Source organism: Protobothrops mucrosquamatus, unplaced genomic scaffold, assembly GCF_001527695.2.
Source record: "Protobothrops mucrosquamatus isolate PMUCROS unplaced genomic scaffold, P.Mucros_1.0 scaffold2750, whole genome shotgun sequence".
Classification (NCBI taxonomy): Eukaryota; Metazoa; Chordata; class Lepidosauria; order Squamata; family Viperidae; genus Protobothrops; species Protobothrops mucrosquamatus.
This window is the reverse complement of record NW_015388791.1, coordinates 174,825-196,127: the sequence shown is the minus strand read 5'-3', so window position 1 is coordinate 196,127 and position 21,303 is coordinate 174,825. Positions and strand designations below refer to the sequence as shown.

Below are 21,303 nucleotides of genomic sequence, written 5' to 3'. Positions count from 1 at the left end.
TCTTTCATTTTACATAAAGGCAAGCCACAGTCCCGAAATACATTTTGTTTACGTCACCTGGGTGTTCAAAACCATGTGTATTTTCTGTCTTGTCTATTTATTTGGGGTCGAATTCCTTTGCTATGAACAAATCCCTACACAAGAGTTCTCGGCTTACGACCGCAATGGAGCTCAAAATATATGTTGCTAAGCGAGGCCTTTGTTAAGTGAGTTTTGCCCCCGTTTTACGAGCTTTCTTCCCACAGTTGTTAAGTGAAACACTGGAGTTTCACTTAACACGGTTCAGTCACTTAGTAACACGGTTGTTAAGTGAATCTGGCTTCCCCCCATTGACTTTGCTTGCCGGAAGGTCACAAAAAGGATCACGCGACCCCTCCCGGAACACTTGAGACCGTCATAAATATGAGTCAGTTGCCAAGCGTCCGAAGTTTGATCACGTGACCGTGGGGATGGTGTGGGGGTGGAAAACAGTTGTAAGTCATATTTTCCTGTGCCATTGTAACTTCAAATGGTGACTGAATGAACTGTTGTAAGTTGAGGGCTCCCTGGATGACAAGGTGAGAGATGGATCATCAACCATAGGAAAGATCTGGTTGCCGTGATTGTAGAGGAAGGCACCACCACCAATTAATGTCTCTTAAGGGGCTAATTTTTCACGACATCCTGCCTCCCTTTACCCACGTAACACCTTTGCTTTGCAAACTGGGTTGCCAGTTTGCTTCCCGGTGCAACTGAGCTGAGCTGGAAGGGTGGAGTTAAATATGTCATTAGTTTGGAGTTGTTGCGTAGCCACAAGAGACCCACGTCCAGAATTCCCCTGTGAATTCTGCTCACCCTTATCTAGAGCCTGTTTAATTTTGAAAGTTGGTTGACCAGATTCTTGCGTATAGGTAACGATAATAAACTCTGCTATGCTTTGAACTCAGTGAATGCTCCTGGTTATTTGAGCCTGACAAAGAGATAGATGGAGGCTTTAGATATTAAGTGACCTCAAGCGAGTGTAATCTTTTTTGACCACTATTTTTAGGAAGGGTTTAATATTCCAGAGGATGTTTATATAGAAGAAAACAAATTTTCTTTCTTTCTTTCTTTCTCTTTCTTTCTTTCTTTTTCTTTCTTTCTTTCTTTTTCATTTTTCTTTCTCTTTTTCTTTTCCTCTCCCTTTCTCTTTCTCTTTCTCCTTTCCTTTTTCTTCTTTCTTTCTTTCTCTCTCCTTCCTTCCTTCCTTCCTTCCTTCCTTTTTTCTTTCTTTTTTTCTTTCTTTCCTTTCTTCCTTTCTCCTTCCTTGTTCCTTTCTTTTTCTTTTCTTTCTTTCTTTCTTTCTTTCTCCTTCCTTCCTTCTCCTCCCTCCTTCCTTCCTCTCCCTCCCTCCCTCCCTCCTTCCTCCCTCCCTCTCCCTCCCTCCCTCTTCCTTCCTTCCTTCCTTCCTTCCTTCCTTCCTTCCTTCCTCTTTCTTTCTTTCTTTCTTTCTCTCTCTCCCTCTCTCTCTCTCTCCCTCTTTCTTTCTTTCTTTCTTTCTTTCTTTCTTTCTTTCTTTCTTTCTTTCTTTCTTTCTTTCTTTCTTTCTTTCTTTCTTTCTTTCTTTCTCTTTCCTGTTGACTCCAATATTTGGCACATGTGAAATGCTTTTGTAGAAGAAGCTAATGGAATGTTTTCATACAACATGGATTTATTCTAGTATAATGAAAACTTTAAAGCTTTTTAACAATGCAACAGAGAAAATGTGTTGATATCTTAGATACTGTCAAGGTTTCGATCGACAGAGACGAATAAAGCAGAAATCCCAGGCTTGCAAATTCCTCAAACAACATGTTTATTGATAACAGAGTATCGGCACTTCAGAAGTGAAACCAAGTCTGAAGAGATGCATAACAATTCCCCAATAGCAAGTGGGGAGTATTCGCGTAGTCTGTGTGAGTTATATCTCGTAAGAAAGTGCTAACAAGCACTTAAATTTTAGGAGAGCCGAGGAGCTCAGTTCCAGTGTTTTTATACGGTTGTAGTAAAACCATGCAAGATTCGGTTAAAATTCAGAGAACAATAAACAGTACTTTTCATTAAACTTTCCCTCTTGCGTCTTTCCCATCATAATTCAGGCTTTGTGTGTTACTTAATAAGATAGAAAAATGCGGGTTAGACAGCATCACCACCAGATGGATCCGTAGCTGGCTGACCGGCCGTACTCAGCGTGTGGTCCTCAGTGGAACCACATCTACATGGAGGGAAGTGTGTAGTGGGGTGCCCCAGGGCTCTGTTCTGGGCCCAGTGCTCTTCAACATCTTCATCAACAATTTGGACGAGGGGATAGATGGGGAACTCATCAAATTTGCAGACGACACCAAGCTGGCATAGCCAACACTCCAGAAGACAGGCTTAGGATAGAGGAGGATCTGGACAGATTGAACACTGGGCGCTATCTAACAAAATGAAATTCAATGGTGAAAAAAGTAAGGTTCTACATTTAGACAAGAAAAAACAAATGCACAGGTATAGTATAGGGAGTACCTTGCTCAATAGCAGTAACTGTGAGAGGGATCTCGGAGTCCTAGTGGACAATCTCTTAAACATGAGCCAGCCGTGTGCTGCAGCTGCCAAAAAGGCCAACACAGTGCTGGGCTGCATTAACAGAGGGATAGAATCAAGATCACGTGAAGTATTAATACCACTTTACAATGTCTTGGTAAGGCCACACTTGGAATACTGCATCCAGTTTTGGTCACCACGCTGTAAAAAAGATGTTGAGACTCTAGAAAGAGTGCAGAGAAGAGCAACAAAGATGATCAGGGGACTGGAGGCTAAAACATATAAGGAACGGTTGCTGGAATTGGGTATGTCTAGTTTAATGAAGAGAAGGACGAGGGGTGACATGATAGCGGTCTTCCAATATCTCGGGCTGCCACAAAGAAGAGGGGGTCAAGCTATTTGTCTGAAATGGTATAGGGTTTCCTGCCTGAGCAGGGGGTTGGACTAGATGACCTCCAAGGTCCCTTCCAACTTTATTATTATTATTATTATTATTATTATTATTATTATTATTATTATTATTATTATTATTATTATTATTATTATTATTATTATTATTATTATTATTATTATGCCACTGCATGATATATCTGAAATGTAGGATTTATTGGAATAGGCTGATGCTGAAATATGGAATATAGACTGCTCTTTTACGGTCTGCGTGTTTAGAATAATAGAGGTAGCCCTTGACTTAAAACAGTTCAGTTAGTGTCCATTCAGAGTTACAATGGCATTGAAAAAAGCGACTTACGACTATTTCCCACACTTAATGCGGAAGCCAGATTCACTTAACAGTTGTGTTACTAACTTTACAACCACTATGATTTCCTTAATAACTGGGTCAAGAAAGATAAAACGGGGCAAAAACCTCATTTAACAACTGTCTCACTTAACAACGAAAGTGTTGAGCCCAGCTGTGGTGGTAAGTCAACATCTACCTGTAAGGGAGTCCCCAAAGAAAATATCCAAAGCTTTAAACTCCAGCTGTTTTTCTAGGAAGAGAATGTTAACAAGCCAAATATTAAATTTTTTTATTTCTCTCCCTGTAGATATATGCTGGGTCTTTCGGCGATTCCAGCTGTCATACAATTTGTTGGTTTCCTTTTTCTTCCGGAAAGTCCGCGTTGGCTGATTCAGAAAGGGCAGATTCAAAAAGCACGAAGAATTCTTTCGCGGATGCGGGGAAATCAGACAATCGACGATGAATTCGATAGCATCAAGCACAACATTGAGGAGGAAGAAAAGGAAGTGGGCGCAGGTAGGCGGGAATTATTTTTATTCTTCTTTGCGCATGGTTTAATCCAGGGCTTTTCAACCTTTTCACCCACTGTACCACTTTTAGGAGATAGCAACATCTGAGTACCACCAGTCGCCTAGCAAGGTGTCAAAAACATGATGACCAAAAAGAAAAAAAAAAGAAAAAAGGTGATAAAGTACAGGTAGTCCTTGACTTACAACAGTTCGCTTAGTGACTGTTCGAAGTTACAATGGCACTGAAAAAAGTGCCCCCCAAGGCACAGCCGAGCAAGACAAGTACCTGCCCGCCCGGTGGCGCTCTTCCTCCTGTCCGAGGTATCCATTGTTGTGAGCATTTCTGTTGAGGATTGGCAGCGGGAGGTGGGATGAGGGGGTGTTTGGTTTTTATTCCCCCCGTCTGCTGGGTGGTTGCAGCAGGTCTTGGTCACTTCACATGACCCTGGGACACTGTGACCGTCATAAATATGAATCAGTTGCCAAGCCTCTGAATGTAAATCACAAGACCCTGGAGGGGCTGCAACATTCCAGCTGATCGGCGCTTCTTCTGGGCTCAGCAGAAGCGCCAGGATCAGTGCCGAGCTCCAGCTGTAGCCTGGCGCTGATCCTGGTGCTTCCACTGAGCCCTGGCAGCCCTGCAGCTCCAGCCATCTCTCGCTCAGGTTTGTGCGGTGCTGCCACCGGTTCAGCTCATTCCCCTCCCCTGCTACCCCTTTTCTAGGATGTTCACATACCACCTGCCAGGTGCCAATGTACCACAACCCGTACCACTGGTTGAAAAGCCCTGGTTTAATCAACCGGCTGCGATTGCGTAGCGGCATTTTAATGAGTTTCTGTGGAGATGCTCCGTCATCCAGGTCAAGGTTGTCCCCAAAGATGCTTCTTCATGAGACAACTGGACTTTCTTGTTTCTTTCTTTGAAGGCGTTTCGCTTCTCATTTAAGAAGCTTCTTCAGCTCTGACTGGATGGTGGGGAGTGGAAGGATTTATACTCCTTGCAGACGGCTGGTCATTTGCATTCTTGTAGAGGGTCGTTGAGGCCACTTGGAGGCTTACCTGTGTCCTGAAGGTCACCTGAGTGGTGCAAATGGGTGTGGAGCCTTCTTGGAACTGTTGAAAAGATTGTGTTGTAGACTGCAGATAGAGGATGTTGTATCCCTCCCCTTCTGTTGAGAAGGGGGCTGTTCAGTTTTGACCTAGATGGCCTCTTGGACCCCTCTTTCAAACCAGAGGTCCTCTCTGTCCAAAATGTGGGCTTTTTTGTCTTCAAAAGGGTGACCTTTGTCTTTTAAATGTAGATGGACTGCTGAATCTTGTCCTGGGACCTTTTAGCCGTCATAAATATGAGTCAGTTGCCAAGCCTCTGAATTTTGATCACATGACCGTGCTGGAGTAGTAGGTATTAAGGGTGAAAAATGATCATAAGTCACTTTTTCGGCACTGTTGTACCTTCAAACTGTCATTAAGTGACCTACCTGTAATAGATTTGAAACTATTTGAGCTAGCAGAAGTTGTGGGTGCTCCAACACTGGAGGTTTTTAAGAAGAGACTGGACAGCCATTTGTCTGAAATGGTATAGGGTTTCCTGCCTGAGCGGGGGGTTGGACTAGATGACCCCCAAGGTCCCTTCCAACTCTCTTATTCTATGTTCTAAAGCTGGCACTCTCTACCAGCAAACCAATGGATATTTGACCATCAAATGCTTTCCTTTTGTTTCTTTCCTGTCCTTCCCACAATACACAAATATGCACATTTGGAACCTCTTTCAGTATGTTTTACATTGACATGGGCTGTCATAAAGAAGAAGGATGCAATCTATTGTCCAAAGCACCTGAAGGCAGGACAAGAAGCAACGGATGGAAACTAACCAAGGAGAGAAGCAACCTAGAACTAAGGAGAAACTTCCTGACAGTGAGAACAATTAACCAGTGGAACAGCCTGCCTCCAGAAGCGGCGAATGCTCCAACACTGGAAGTTTTTAAGAAGAGACTGGAATGCTATAGGCCAGGGGTAGGCAACCTTGGCTCTTTTATGACTCGTGGACTTCAACTCCCAGAATTCCTGAGTCAGCCTGGCTCAGCTTGGAAACCTCTCCCTTTCCCCTCAGCGTGGCTGGCTCAGGAATTCTGGGAGTTGAAGTCCACGAGTCATAAAAGAGCCAAGGTTGCCTACCCCTGGTATAGGGTTTCCTGCCTGAGCCAGGGGTTGGACTAGAAGACCTCCAAGGTCCCTTCCAACTCCTTTTAATCTGTTGTTCTGATTTGTAAGCTATGGCCAAGATTTTTTTCCTTTTTTCAGGCGCATGTTTAACCACCATAAGAATATGGTCGGACGTATATTAGCAAACCGGTTTGATAATTCTCTGAAACGTGCTTTTGAATTTTTACAGGGTTTGTTTTTAGCTGTGGGGAACGTGGAGGATAATTCAGCACCACAAACATTGCTCCTGAGCTCATCACGGTCCACACTTTCGCAAAATCCCTTTCCAACGTAGCTTAGCAACAAGAACAGCAATGTGCGCAAGGGCATCGGGGAGTTTGATATAAATATATATATATATATTGAAAGCAATGAACTTAAAATCACGCAGTTCACGATAATTGAAAAGTCCAAAAAGCCAGGTTGTTTAAGGACATCAAACGTTTCCAGTTTCTTTTTCCAGGAAGAAACACAGCCTGCAATAGCTAACCAACTGCGTGCCTTAATAGGTTTATGTTTTGCTTTTGTTTTTTTATAATTTGGGAGAGATAACCATTTTCACACTAACATTTTGGTAAACGGGTTGAGCTTGAATCCTCCGATGAATGAATCAACTCTGGAAGCGACAACAATTGCTCCGCTGATGAGGCTTCGAGATTTTTTTTCCCTCCGTCATGTCTCTTATGCTCATCACTTAATTAACACCAGGAAAGTAAGAGAATAACAGAGTTGGAAGGGACCTTGGAGGTCTTCTAGTCCAACCCCTTCTCAAGCAGGAGACTAGTCTATACCGTTTCGGACAAATGGCTGTCCAATCTCTTCTTAAAAACCTCCAGTGTTGGAGCACCCACAACTTCTGACGGCAAGTCATTCCACTGGTTAATTCTTCTCATTGTTAGGAAGTTTCTCCTTAGTTCCAGGTTGCTTCTCTCCTTGATTAGTTTCCACCCATTGTTTCTTGTCTTGCTTTCTGGTGCTTTGGAGAATAGTTTGACCCCCCCCTCTTCTTTGTGGCAACCCCTCAAATATTGGCACTCTGCTGTCATGTCACCCCTAGTCCTTCTTTTCTCTAGACTAGACATACCCAGTTCCTGCAACCGTTCTTCATATGTTTTAGCCTCCAGCCCACTAAAAATTGATGGTTCACCTGCTTCTGCTAGATCAGTGATGGCGAACCTTTTAGAGACCGAGTGCCCCAAAACTGGCCCCGCCCCTGCTCCACCCCCTGCCCCGCCCCCACCTGGCCTGCCTGCAGGGCCACTCAACGCCTCCAGGGCCCGCCACAGATCACCCAGCAGCGCCATGGCAGCCACGCCCTCTTCCCGTGCCCCACAGCATCAACTGCGCGATGGGGCATAGGGCCAGAGTCTTGTCTATGCTGTCTGGCTGCCATGTCCTTGGCTGCACTGCTCGGCGTGGGCCACGCTCTGGGGCGACTCTCCTCCAGGGGGGCTGCTGGTAGGAGTGGGTTGTGGGGGGAGGCAAGGCTGGGGCAACGGCACGTTTGCCCATAGAGAGGGCTCCGAGTGCCGCCTCTGGCACCCATGCCATAGGTTCGCCACCACTGTGCTAGATAGTTCTGAATCATTCATAAGAAAGGCAGTACAAGAATATGGGAACATCTGCTTTACCATTCTCTAAGCCGGCCGATCTATGTAATGGAATGCATTAGAATCATAAAACTGGACGGTACCTCAGAGGTCTTCTAGTCCAACCCCCTGCTCAAGGCAGGAGACCTTAAACCATCTTGGTCAAATGGTGGTCCAGACTATTTTTTGAAAACCTCCCACGATAAAGTACCCACAGCCCGCCCTGCAAGGCACACATCAAAAATGAAATTTAGTTGCCCGCTCTCAAAGTGAAACACATACATGACACACCCCTAAACATACTATGAACAACATATGTATAGACCCACATCTCTACATAATACATAGCAAATAAATATTAAATATTGTCCATCTTGAATATATAACGGAAGGAGGAAGCTTGAGAGTTCCCAAGGTTAATGCTGTATGGAATGAAACTATGGCTAAATCTGGATGTTCTGCTACAGATACCACGGAGCCCCCTCCTCCCAGAAGGTAACAAGGAAAACAGGTTGTGAAGAGGATGTGTAGTGTCCCAGATAATCCTACACACCCTGCTCAAGCAACGCTTCTGTGCTATGTCCTGGATGGGAGGGAGGGAACTGCCAATGATCTTTTCTGCCGTCCTCACCACTCTGCACCGCCTTCCTGTCTGAAGCAGGGATGCCTCCAAACCAGACTGTGATGCTGTATGACAGGATGCTCTCGATTGTCCCCCTGTAGAAAGTGGTCAGGACAGGGGAAGGAAGATGTGCTTTTCTCATGCGACGCAGAAAATGCAGGCACTGCAGTGCCTGCTTCACCAGTGTCTCACTGTTGAGCGACCAAGTCAGTCTACCCGTTAGCTGCACACCCAGGAATTTGATGCTGGTAACCATCTCCACAGGTAAATCATTAATGCAAGGCAGAACAAGGCAGAAGGCAGAACAAGAAGCAATGGATGGAAACTAATCAATAAGAAAGCCAACCTAGAACTAAGGAGAAATTTCCTGACAACGACAACAATAAATGTGGAGAAAAGCAAAGTCTTACACTTAGGCAGGAGAAACCAAAGGAACAAATACAGATTGGGCGAGACCCAGCTTGGAGGTAGTAACTGTGAGAGGGACCTTGGAGTCCTAATGGACGATCACTTGACCATGAGCCAGCTGTGTGCAGCAGCAACCAAAAAAGCTAACACAATCCTGGGTTTTATAAACAGAGGCATAGAATCAAGATTTAATGAAGAGAAGGACGAGGGGGGACATGACAGCAGTATTCCAATATCTCAGGGGCTGCCCCAAAGAAGAGGGAGTCAAGCTATTCTCCAAAGCGCCTGAAGGCAGGACAAGAAGCAATGGATGGAAACCCATCTAGGAGAGAAGCAACCTGGAACTAAGGAGAAACTTCCTGACAGTTAGAACAATTAATCAGTGGAACGACTTGCCTCCAGAAGCGGTGAATGCTCCAACACTGGAAGTTTTTAAGAAGAGACTGGACAGCCATTTGTCTGAAATGGTATAGGGTTTCCTGCCTGAGCAGGGGGTTGGACTAGATGACCTCCAAGGTTCCTTCCAACTTTGATGATGATGATGATGATGATGATGATGATGATGATGATGATGATGATCACGCGAAGTGCTAGTACCACTTTATAAAGCCCTAGTAAGACCACACCTGGAATATTGCAGCCAATTTTGGTCACCGTATCACAAAAAAAAATGTTGTGAGAGTCTGGAAAAAATTCAGAGAAGAGCAACTAAGATGATCACAGGCCTGGAGACCAAAACATACGAAGAATGGCTGCGGGACTTGGGTTTGGCTAGTCTAAAGAAAAGAAGAAATAGGGGAGACATACACAGCTGCCTCAAAGTACGTTTAAATAAAACATTTTTTTAAATAAACATTTCATGTATGAAAGAATTGAAAAACAATTATATAACCCTTGTTTTAATTTGAGCATAGAACTTATCTTTTTTTTAAAAAGTACTTCGTTAAAGATCTGCTCCTTCGATTATGTTTAAATTGTAATTTTGTTTTTAATAAACGCATGTATCTGCTCACCGCTTACATAATGACCCACAGTGATTATTGTACGTATATTCTAAATTTAAAACCATTGTTAGATTAGTAGTACAATAAACTGAAAATGCGTGGGTAGTAGTTGGAGATGTTTTTGCCAGGAAGAAACATAAGGAGAACAGACAATAATTAACATTGAGTAACAGAACCGATCTCCTCCTTAGCAAAATTGAAATAAAAGCTGTTGTGCATTGCTAAATATTTGTAATAAAGTGAGCAATATAGAGTATCACTGTACTTCTCTGAGCCCAAAATTTATGTAAGCGAGACTTTTACAAGCAATAAAGTATTATCCTAACACTATAACTTAAAGGAAAAAAGAATAAAAATGAGTAAAAAGGGGGAAAATGAGAAAAGAAAAAAGGAAGTTAGAATATAATAAAAGAAAAAGGGGAAAAACATGTAAATTCCAACCTTCATTAAAACAAAGATATATAACAAAATAGTGGCTCTTCACACACACACACACACACACACACACACACACACACACACACACATATCTCCTTTAAGGTTATTAGTATTTATCTCTTTATTCCAGTATCTAAAATTCATGAAACATATCTTTTCAGTCCTGGCGTCAGCAAAAAAATACATAAAAGGAAGCCAGAAGTAACATCATATCTTATTTTAACTTTAATCAGTTGTCCTACAAGGGAGATTGGTGGTTTTTGAATAGGATATATAAATAAATAGAGAAAATCAAGCACACCAACTTTATATTCCTTTTCTAACACTGCTAATCTGTAGTTCATTCTAATTAGTGTCGTAAAATTTGTTTTCTTTCTTTCCTTGCCCTATCACCCGGCCTTAACCAGGATTAAGAAGACTTTTTTGTACATCCAAAAAGAAGAAGGAAAAAGTTCTCTCGGTCGTACGGTCACTTGCATTTTTCAATTTTAACATCTCGGCCAGTTTCTTTTGTAGATCCAGTGAAGCCTCCTTTTCTAAGACAACCTCTTCATCTCTCAGCTCTAAATCCACTTTTGATACCGTCTCTGTCTTGTCCAATAGGATTTGTTCGCTCGCTCGGAGTTCCCCAACATTTCCGGGGAACATGTCAGAAGGGGAGGGGACGGTTCTGCGGGAGCAGCGTGTGCTCGCCGGCCTTTTCCGCAGCCCAATTGCAAACCCCGCACGACCTACTAGTGGGCCACGGCTCACAGGTTGGGGACCTCTGCTCTAGCTCAGAGGTCCCCAACTTTTGGGGGACCAGGGACCGGTTCCGTGGAGAGAGGTTTTTCCACAGATCGGAGGGGGCCTGGTTTTGTGTGCTGCCTGCATCCCGCGGATGGGGCTTTGCTTGTTTGTGCGGCCCGGTTGCTGTTATGCTCTGGTCCGGTACCGGTCCACGGACTGGGGGTTGGGGACCTCTGCTCCAGCTGACATTTTTTCAATAACATCTTTTGGACCTAGGATTCCATCAATAAAAGCAAACATCATTATGGAGGCTGATATGACAGAAGTGGTTATTATCCTGGCTACTATCTCCCCTCAGTGAAATTTCCACTCTTAGTACTTTTGGGGTCTTCTTTGTAGGGTCATCTAAATTCCCTTTCCACTTTCACTAAATCACTTTCTTTATATGCTATTGAGGCTCTTGCATTATTTTTTTCTTTTAAACCCACTGTTTTATTCCCGCAAACGGGGATAGATTAAGACCCTCAGAAGCGGTAACTTGCTTCACAATCACCTGCATGCCCAGCTTGCCGCAAGAGTTTTGTAATTTACCAGTCAGCCTTTTTAGCCACTTTGCTTATAACATTTCATTGGTCAGGGTTGAAACTTCTGATTAAACCAGTTTGTTAGGGTTTTTAGACACTTAACAGATAGATAGATAACCTTTATTGGGGACTTTGTCAGGAACAGACGTTTGAATCTTGGGAAAGTTGTGTATTGTTGCTCTTGTTCTGTGCCCGGACACCTTGACCACCGGACCGGCTGACCAGGTGGATTTCCTGAATTACGACCTCAGACTGCATTTTTGACTTTTCTCTTTGCAAATGGTGCAGGCAGGCAAGCTGAGATTCAAGCGGGACTCATTAACTTGATGTTTGGTTTGGTTTGTTACCTTTATGGCCTTGAGGACATTCGTATACTAATCAGGCTGTACTGAAACCGCCTTCAGCCAGAGTCGGCTGGAAGGTGTGTGTGTGTGGGGTATTTGGGTTGGAGGCTTGCCAGCAAATGTGGGACCGTTTGAAGGAAATTTGCAACCATTAAAGAACTGTTTACCTTGCCAGCTGTCTGCATTGCCTTTGTGCTGTGCCCTGGGTCATCACAGCCCCTTTTGCGCGCTTCTGACAAGCAAAGTCAACGGGGAAGTCAGACTGACTTAACCAATGCATTATTAACTGAACAGCTGCAATGAGTCACTTAACTCTGGAAAGAGGTCATAAAATGGGGCAAAACTCACTTAACAACTATCTCACTGAGCAACGGAAACTTTGAGCTCAGTTATGATCATAAATCAAGGACTACCTATGCCAGGGGTGGGCAACCTTGGCTCTTTTATGACTCGCGGACTTCAACTCCCAGAATTCCTGAGCCAGCCACGCTGAGGGGAAAGGGAGAGGTTTCCAAGCTGAGCCAGGCTGGCTCAGGAATTCTGGGAATTGAAGTCCACAAGTCTTAAAAGTTGCCAAGATTGAGGACCCCTGATATAGGGCAGGGGTGGGCAACCTTGGCTCTTTTATGACTGGTGGACTTCAACTCCCAGAATTCCTGAGCCAGCCACGCTGAGGGGAAAGGGAGAGGTTTCCAAGCTGAGCCATGCTGGCTGAGGAATTCTGGGAGTTGAAGTCCACGAGTCACAAAGCGGCCTAGGCCTAGGCCAGAGGTAGGCAACCTTGGCTCTTTTATGACTGGTGGACTTCAACTCCCAGAATTCCTGAGCCAGCCACGCTGAGGGGAAAGGGAGAGGTTTCCAAGCTGAGCCATGCTGGCTGAGGAATTCTGGGAGTTGAAGTCCACGAGTCACAAAGCGGCCTAGGCCTAGGCCAGAGGTAGGCCACCTTGGCTCTTTTATGACTCGTGGACTTCAACTCCCAGAATTCCTGAGCCAGCCACGCTGAGGGGAAAGGGAGAGGTTTCCAAGCTGAGCCAGGCTGGCTCAGGAATTCTGGGAGTTGAAGTCCACGAGTCATAAAAGAGCCAAGGTTGCCTATCCCTGACCTATACTAAGGATGTATGCTATAAAAAGAATTATATGCAGAAGATCCAGGACGCGAAAACCCTAAATTAATTAAAACTTCTTTTCTTTCTTTTTTTCTTTCTTTTGAAGCTGGACCGGTGATCTACCGAATGCTGAGCTATCCACCCACTCGAAGACAATTGATCGTGGGTTGTAGTTTACAGATGTTCCAACAGCTGGCAGGTATTAACACAGTCATGTATGTATCATTCCACTTTTTAAAAAGTTTATTATCAGTTTACGAGACGGGGAACATCGTGAACACGGTTTAACAATGCAAAATAGCAAAACATAAAATTAGCCTTTCAGTATAATGTGCCTATGACTCTTTGCACTTGCTCTGGGAACATTTCGGCTTCAACCTTTTCAATATTTGTTCCAAATCGGTTGAATAGCCAGCAGGGAAGGAAACTGAATCTGAATGAGCACTAATGTTTCTAAAATAATGCAGCATAATGTAAAGCCCAAGGCCAGATGTGGCTTTTACCTTAACAAAAATGTTCTTTCCAGCTTTCTGCGGCAACATCTGTACCTCTTGCAAATGAGAATAACAGAATGAGAGAGTTGGAAGGGACCTGGGAGGTCTTCTAGTCCAGCCCCTTAGCTGGCAGGAATAGCCAACACTCCAGAAGACAGGCTTAGGATACAGGAGGATCTGGACAGACTTGAACACTGGGCGCTATCTAACAAAATGAAATTCAATGGTGAAAAAAGTAAGGTTCTATATTTAGGCAAGAAAAACCAAATGTACAGGTATAGTATAGGGGGTACCTTGCTCAGTAGTAGTAACTGTGAGAGGGATCTCAGAGTCCTAGTGGACAATCATTTAAATATGAGCCAGCAGTATGCTGCAGCTGCCAAAAAAGCCAACACAGTGCTAGGCTGCATTAACAGAGGGATAGAATCAAGATCACGTGAAGTATTAATACCACTTTACAATGCCTTGGTAATAACACTTTACAATGCCTTGGAATACTGCATCCAGTTTTGGTCACCATGATGTAAAAAAGATGTTGAGACTCTGGAGAGAGTACAGAGAAGAGCAACAAAGATGATTAGGGGACTGGAGGCTAAAACATATAAGGAAAGGTTGCTGGAATTGGGTATGTCTAGTTTAACAAAGAGAAGGACGAGGGGGGACATGATAGCAGTCTTCCAATATCTCAGGGGCTGCCCCAAAAAAGAGGGAGTCAAGCTATTTTCCAAAGCGCCTGAAGGCAGGACAAGGAGCAACAGGTGGAAGCTAACCAAAGAGAGAAGCAACCTAGAACTAAGGAGAAACTTCCTGACAGAACAATTAAGCAGTGGAACCACCTGCCTCCAGAAGCGGTGAATGCTCCAACACTGGAAGTTTTTAAGAAGAAACTGGACAGCCATTTGTCTGAAATTGTGTAGGGTTCCTGCCTGAACAGGGGGTTGGACTCGATGACCTCCAAGGTCCCTTCCAACTTTATTATTATTATTATTATTATTATTATTATTATTATTATTATTATTATTATTATTATTATTATTATTATTATTAATCTCAGACAAGTGACTGTCCAGTCTCTTCTTAAAAACCTCCAGTGGTGGAGCGCCCACGACTTCCGAAGGCAAAAGCTGTTCCACTGGTTAAAATTCACAGGATAAAATAACAGCCAGGTGACTCAACACTGATCTGAGATAGTCCTTTCCATTAAGACTGCCTCCTTTTTATCTTGGCTGGTGATTGATTCGTGTTGTGCTCTAATGGAGTTTGGCTGTCCAGATCTGCCGCTTTCTCACCCGTAAAAAAAACCTGTTTTCACATTCTCCAAATAAAAGGCGAAGAAACCCACTAAGCAGGAGACCTGGTGGCCTTTGCCGAGATAGACTCAGCAACTCATTAACGCACAAGGCTTGCGTTCCGTTCCGCAGGACAACTTCATTGGCTCTTTTATCACCTCCGACAAGCTTCCGACTTAACTTTTAAAAAAAACCGTAAACTACCTTCTCTGTCTTATCCTATCTGATCCTTCCCAAAGCTGCTTACGAGAATGAAGTAATTCTCTCCCCCACGTAGCTTTTTCCCTCCCTACTTACAGGAGTGGCCAAAATTGTGGAAACCTTTTGGGAAAAGTGGATTTTTGAGGTTTGATGGCTAATAACACCACTTTTTGGGGGGGAGCACTACCATAAAATTATATATCAATGGAAAGATAATTTAATCAAGAATGTAATGCAACAAAGTTTGTTCAATTATCTGTACTGTGTTCTATGAAAAGTTATAGCCAAATAACCAGAAAAAGGAAGCGCAACTTGCTTAGGTTGATCTCAGGTAGCTTTCCTTCATCCGATTGTAGATAATAATAATAATAATAATAATAATAATAATAATAATAATAATAATAATAATAATAAAAAGTTGGAAGGGACCTTGGAGGTCATCAAGTCCAACCCCCTGCTCAGGCAGGTAACCCTATACATTTCGGACAAATGGCTGTCCAGTCTCTTCTTAAAAACTTCCAGTGTTGGAGCATTCACCGCTTCTGGAGGCAGTGAGCATGAGTGTTTAGAGAGCCAATCAGGTGTCATCTTGTTTTGGCAATGAGCCAATCAGATCACAGTAGGATTCAATTATCGATGTCATATATTGAAGCCGAGAGGAGGACATTTGTCAGTGTGTTATGTGATCGCTATCACGTTGGTTGGGTTTTTTTGTGTTCTTTCATTTTAGTGAGCTTGTAAAACGTAATAAAATTAAAGTCATGGTGCAAAGAGTTGACTATTCGTCCAGAAAGCGATGTAAAATAGTATTATTAAGCGGACAAGGCTACCGTTATAAAGAAATTAGAAGAAAAATGGGTGGAAACTTAACCAAAGGTGGCATTTCTACTGTACACTTTTCCCAAAAGGTTTCCACCATTTTGGCCACTACTGTATGGATTTTAAACTGGGCAGAGAAACTACCGTATTTTTCCGTCTATAGGACGTACCCTTGTATAAGACACTGTGGCGTGCGAGTTTCTCCGCCCCAATCCGCCTGCAAATCCGGAGCTTCGACCGGCCGACGATCTTGCCCCCTCCCCCCTCCCATTAGGGGCAAGCCCACAGGGGCTTGACACCCGCACCAGGGGGCATGGCAACCCACACAGGCATGCCCTGGGCTGCGGAGGTTACCGTTATTTTTTCGTGTATAAGACACTGCGCTTGTATAAGACGCACCTGGTTTTTGAACAGGGGTGTTTGCAGGGAAAAAAATAGCGACAAATACGGTAATACTGGATTCGTAACATTAGTTATTACCAAGGCAACCGGATGAAATCAAACGCTATCATCAGTTCCTGACAGATAGCAGAAGAAGAAGCTGAAATAACTGCATCCCCAGATATTTAACCTTTTTAACTATCTGCAATTCTGTCTTTTCTGATATTTGGGGGGGGGGTGGGGTTTGCTTATCTGTAAGGTTTTTAACTATTACTTTAGTTTTTTTTCTCTATTTATTTTCAATCCTGCCATTTCTCCATGCTGTTCTGTCTTTCCCAATAGTTTAGGAATCCTCTCCAAAGGTCCTTCTAAAATAAAACACCAAATCATCAGCAAATGCTTGTAATTTATATATTCCACCTTTTATTTCTAGTCCTTTGATTTCTATATCTTGTCCAATATTTCTATTCAAAACTTCCAAAGTGAAAATGAATCGCAGCGGAGGTAGTGGACATCCTTGCCTTGTGCCTTTCCTTATGTCAAAGTTCTCCGTATAGTCTCAGTTCACAATCACTTTCGCTGGTTTGTTTATTGCGTATCATTTTTATTGTATTGATAACATTCTGTCCAGAGTTAGTTCACTATTTGTAATTGTTGAATCATAAATTGCCAAGAAACATTATCAAACCAGATGAACCAGGTGAAATCAAACGCTATCGTCCGTTCCTGACAAGATAGCAAGAGAAGAAGCTGAAATATGAAAAAAAAAATATTAAAATATAAATGGGCTCTCACTGATATAATGCTGAATAGTTCAAAACCAGCACTTTTGAACTAGTTTCTCTTTGCCTTGTCTGGTATTAAAACAAGAGCAATACGGATAGTCCTCGACTTACGGCCACAATTGAGCCCAAAATTTCTGTTGCTAGGCGAGATATTTCTTAAGCGAATTTTGCCCATTTTACGACCTTTTTTGGCACCATCGTTAAGCAAATCCTTGCAGTTGTTAAGTTAACAACACGGTTGTTGAGTGATTCTGGCTTCCCCCGTTGACTTTGCTTGACAGAAGGTCGCAAAAGGGATCACGTGACCCCCCAGGACACCGTCATAAATATGAGTCAGTTGCCAAGCGTCTGACCTTTGATCCCGTGACCGTGGGAATGGTGTGTGTGAAAAACGGTTGTAAGTTATATTGATGCTGCAACAGTCGCAAAGGTGAAAATGGTCATAAGTCACCTTTTTCAATGCCGTTGTAACTTCAAACCATCACTAAACGAATGGTTGTAAGTCAAGGAATACCTGCACAGGGGTTACAACAAATTGTGGTACGTCGAGGACTATCTGTGTAAACATCTTTTTATTATTATTATTATTATTATTATTATTATTATTATTATTATTATTATTATCATCATCATCATCATCATCATCATCATCATCATCATCATCATTATTATCATTATCATTATTATTATTATTTAATTAATTAATTTCTCATCTGAGGTTAGCAAAGTCGTATCAAACACCGTTTGTTCTTTATAAAATCCATACAGTTTAACATCTTTATCATATCTAGTTTGCATTTGTAAATATGCCCACAAGGATAGGTTGATGCCCTGATTTTCCATTTCTTGTTTAGATTTTAAATTCCCTTCAGAGTTTAGAATCTCTCTATATGTCCAGATTTTTTAGAAGTCTACCAAATTTGGGTGTACAATTTTTTTATTATTATTATTGCTGTTGCACTCTTTTCCCGAAAGCAGTATGGGATTTGCGGAGCGGCTGCTGTGTCATCTGGTTGTTGGGAAAATGTTTTGGAATAAGTGCCTGAAATCTGTTGCTTTTTTATCTCTTTAATCTTATGAGTCTGCAGACAAGATAATCTTTTTTTCTTTTTTTGTAAATCTCCGTGGAACAACTTGGGAAAAAAACAAACCATGCTTTATAAAAGCAAGGAAGAAAAAAGAGTAATCGGAATCACCAACTAAGAAATCGTGTGTTCGGGTTATAAATCTCGTTCCCCAAGCTGATTATGTCATTAAGCATTAATCAAAGAAGGCCCTGTGAAAAATGTGTCTCTATGGTGGTTCCAACTGTTTATTCTATTCAGTCTCTCAACAGTTTGTTCGGTCTCTCCAGCACTCATTTTCTACCTTCATTTAGCTGTTGTTTTTTTTCTCCCCCTGTGAGGATGAATCCAATTGTGTTCAATCCTGGCTGTTATTATTATGGATCTTCGTCATTGATTTTTTTTCTTCTCAGGCTTACTTAAAAACAAGGTTTTCTCGTACTCTTATCTATGAACCAGGAGAACATTACCTGTTTAGATAATGCATTCTCCATCTTGTCTGTCTTGAATTTCGTTTTCTAATTCTTCTTCTTCATATTTAGTCACATTACATAGCCATAGGTAACTTGCATTTATCCGTGAAATCTATCCGTCCATCCATCCATCCTTTATTTATCTTTTATTATCTATCTACCATCTATCCACCCATCTGTCTATCCATCCATCATTTATTATCTACCTACCTACCTTATCTGTCTACCTACCTATCTACCTGCCCTATCTACCTACCTACCTACCTAATCTGTCTGTCTACCTACCTACCTACCTAATCTGTCTATCTACCTACTTACCTACCTACCATATCTATCTACCTACCTACCTAATCTGTTTATCTACCTACCTACCTAATCTGTCTGTCTGTCTACCTACCTACTTACCTACCTACCATATCTATCTACCTACCTACCTTATCTGTCTATCTACCTACCTACCTAATCTGTCTGTCTATCTACCTACTTACCTACCTGCCCTATCTATCTACCTACCTACCTTATCTATCTGTCTACCTACCTACCCTATCTACCTACCTACCCTGTCTGTCTGTCTATCTACCCTATCTATCTATCTATCTATCTATCTACCTACCTATCCTATGTATGTATTATCTATCTAGCCATCCATTATCATTTATTATTTAATTTATATTATCTATTATCTCTATCATTTATTATCTATCTATATTTATTACCATCTCTACGTATTTATCCTGTCTGTCCGTCCGTCCATCCATCCATCCATCCATCATCTATCATTTCTCTGTATTTTTATCTATCATTTCTATCTTTCATGCTGACTGAGGAATTCTGGGAGTTGAAGTCCACAAATCTTGAAGTTGCCAAAATTGGACACCCTCTGACCTGAGATATTTCTAAATGCAAGAGGGTTTTTTTTTTCATGCTGGACCACTCCTCAAATGCCACGAGCATTGTCTTGATCACTTGGCTGACGTCATTCTGCATGCTGCTTGCTATTTTCAACCCTTATTTTTAAACGCTTCCTTTAATTTACTGTAGTCCATTATTAAGGCGTGCCATCCAATCAACATGGTACGTAAACAGAGGAAAGAATTTGAAGTATCATCATAGGTTGGTAATATCTGTTATTTTTAGTTTTGCATCCCAAAAGAGAAAACATCTTTAGTAGAGAGGTTAACTGTTCAGGGACTGATAGTGGCTAATAATAACTCAAAACATATTATTAGGTTGGATAGAACTGGAGACAATGAAAGGTAGTGACTGTGATTCCATATATAGAGACGTTTATTTGTGTTTTGCATTTTGGAAATGCTATTGGCTGAAAGCTGGTTGCATGTTGGACTGTGCTGGGTAATTGGATAGCCACAAACAAGCTATCTAATCAACTAGAAATACTAAATCTGTGAACGATAATCCCCCAGGCTCAATAATTTCTATTTTTCAGGGTAACTACTACAGTAGGCTTAAACCAGTCTTGTGACAAAAGAATATATTTGAGCAAATGGATGAAAAAAATTGATGGGTGGATATATTCAGGACTTCAGGAGAACTTTCATGGGTGGTATAAAATAATGAGAATTATTGGCGGATGGATGGATGGATAGATGGATGGATGGAAATGTGGATGGGTGGATGGAAACATGGATGGGTGGATGGAAACATGGATGGATGGATGGATAGATGGATGGATGGGTGGGTGGGTGGGTGGATAGATGGAAACATGGATGGATGGAAACATGGATGGATGGATGGATGGAAACATGGATGGATGGTTGGATGGTTGGATGGAAACGGATGGATGGAAATATGGTTGGATGGATGGATGGATGGATGGATGGATGGATGGAAACATGGATGGATGGGTAGAAACATGGATGGATGAATGGATGGATGAGTGGAAACATGGATGGATGGAAACATGGATGGATAGAAAGATAGATAGCCATAAATTTGAAATAAATAAAAATTATAAATAAACAAATCAATCAACCAATCAATCCCCTACTTCAGTGGTTATTGCCACCTAAGTAACAACTCATTCCATTGATCTATTAATATTTCAGAGCAGTTAATTTGGATGCTGGGTTTCAGAAATGTCTTTAAATGTAGGGAAGGAAAGAAATCACGTTTTGCACAACTACACTATGTCTTTTTCTCATGTGTCTCTGAAGATCTATTTCCAGTGTTACGCTCACTAATTGCTTGAAATAATACAGTACAACGGATGCCAAGAGATACACTTGAGGCATTCGGCCAGAATCTTCCAAGGAGCAAATTTATTGTGTCTTTCCAATCAAGGTATCTGATAGAGCGTAATATTCGGGTCACCGAAAATAAAAGTTCCCGGAAAGGAACCGTTTTGTCTAGCACTCTCCATAACCAAAGACCAATCTGTCACCTCGCCCTTGTCCAAATCAGTGAATGTACTTCACATATAAGGTTGTTTGTTTTTCAGGTACTACAGTGCGACCATTATGCAGATGTCTGGGGTCCGAGATGACCGGCTCGCCATCTGGCTTGCGGCCGTGACAGCCTTCACGAACTTCATTTTCACCTTTGTGGGAGTCTGGCTGGTAGAAAAAGTGGGCCGGCGCAAACTTACCCTGGGAAGTTTAGCAGGTACGTCCGCGTCAACTAAAAATGGACGGGAACAAACGGAAGCGCATTTGAAAATAGACCTGTAGCGATTTGGTCTAGCGGTTAAGGCTCCAGGTTAGAAAGCTTGGGCCAATCACCAGGAGACGGGGAGTTCTAGTCCTGCCTGAGCCATGAAAGCCAACTGGGTGACCTTGGGCCAGTCACCAGGAGATGGAGAGTCCTAGTCCAGCCTTAGCTATGAAAACTGGGTGACTTTGGGCCAATCACCAGGAGACGGGGAGTTCTAGTTCTGTCTTAACCATGAAAGCCAACTGGGTGATCTTCGGCCAGTCACCAGGAGATGGAGAGTCCTAGTCCAGCCTTAGCTATGAAAATTGGGTGACTTTGGGCCAA

General features: G+C 42.4%; 1 protein-coding gene across 1 annotated transcript in view; it reads left to right on the top strand.

Annotated features, from left to right (window-relative positions):
- Positions 1-21,303, top strand: part of SLC2A13 (solute carrier family 2 member 13) — a 68,903-nt gene that overhangs the window by 22,140 nt on the left and 25,460 nt on the right. The window contains exons 4-5 of the mRNA XM_015825672.1: positions 12,910-13,018; positions 20,768-20,931. Coding sequence (XP_015681158.1) covers positions 12,910-13,018; positions 20,768-20,931 — 273 coding nt within the window. The remainder of the gene's footprint in view (positions 1-12,909; positions 13,019-20,767; positions 20,932-21,303) is intronic.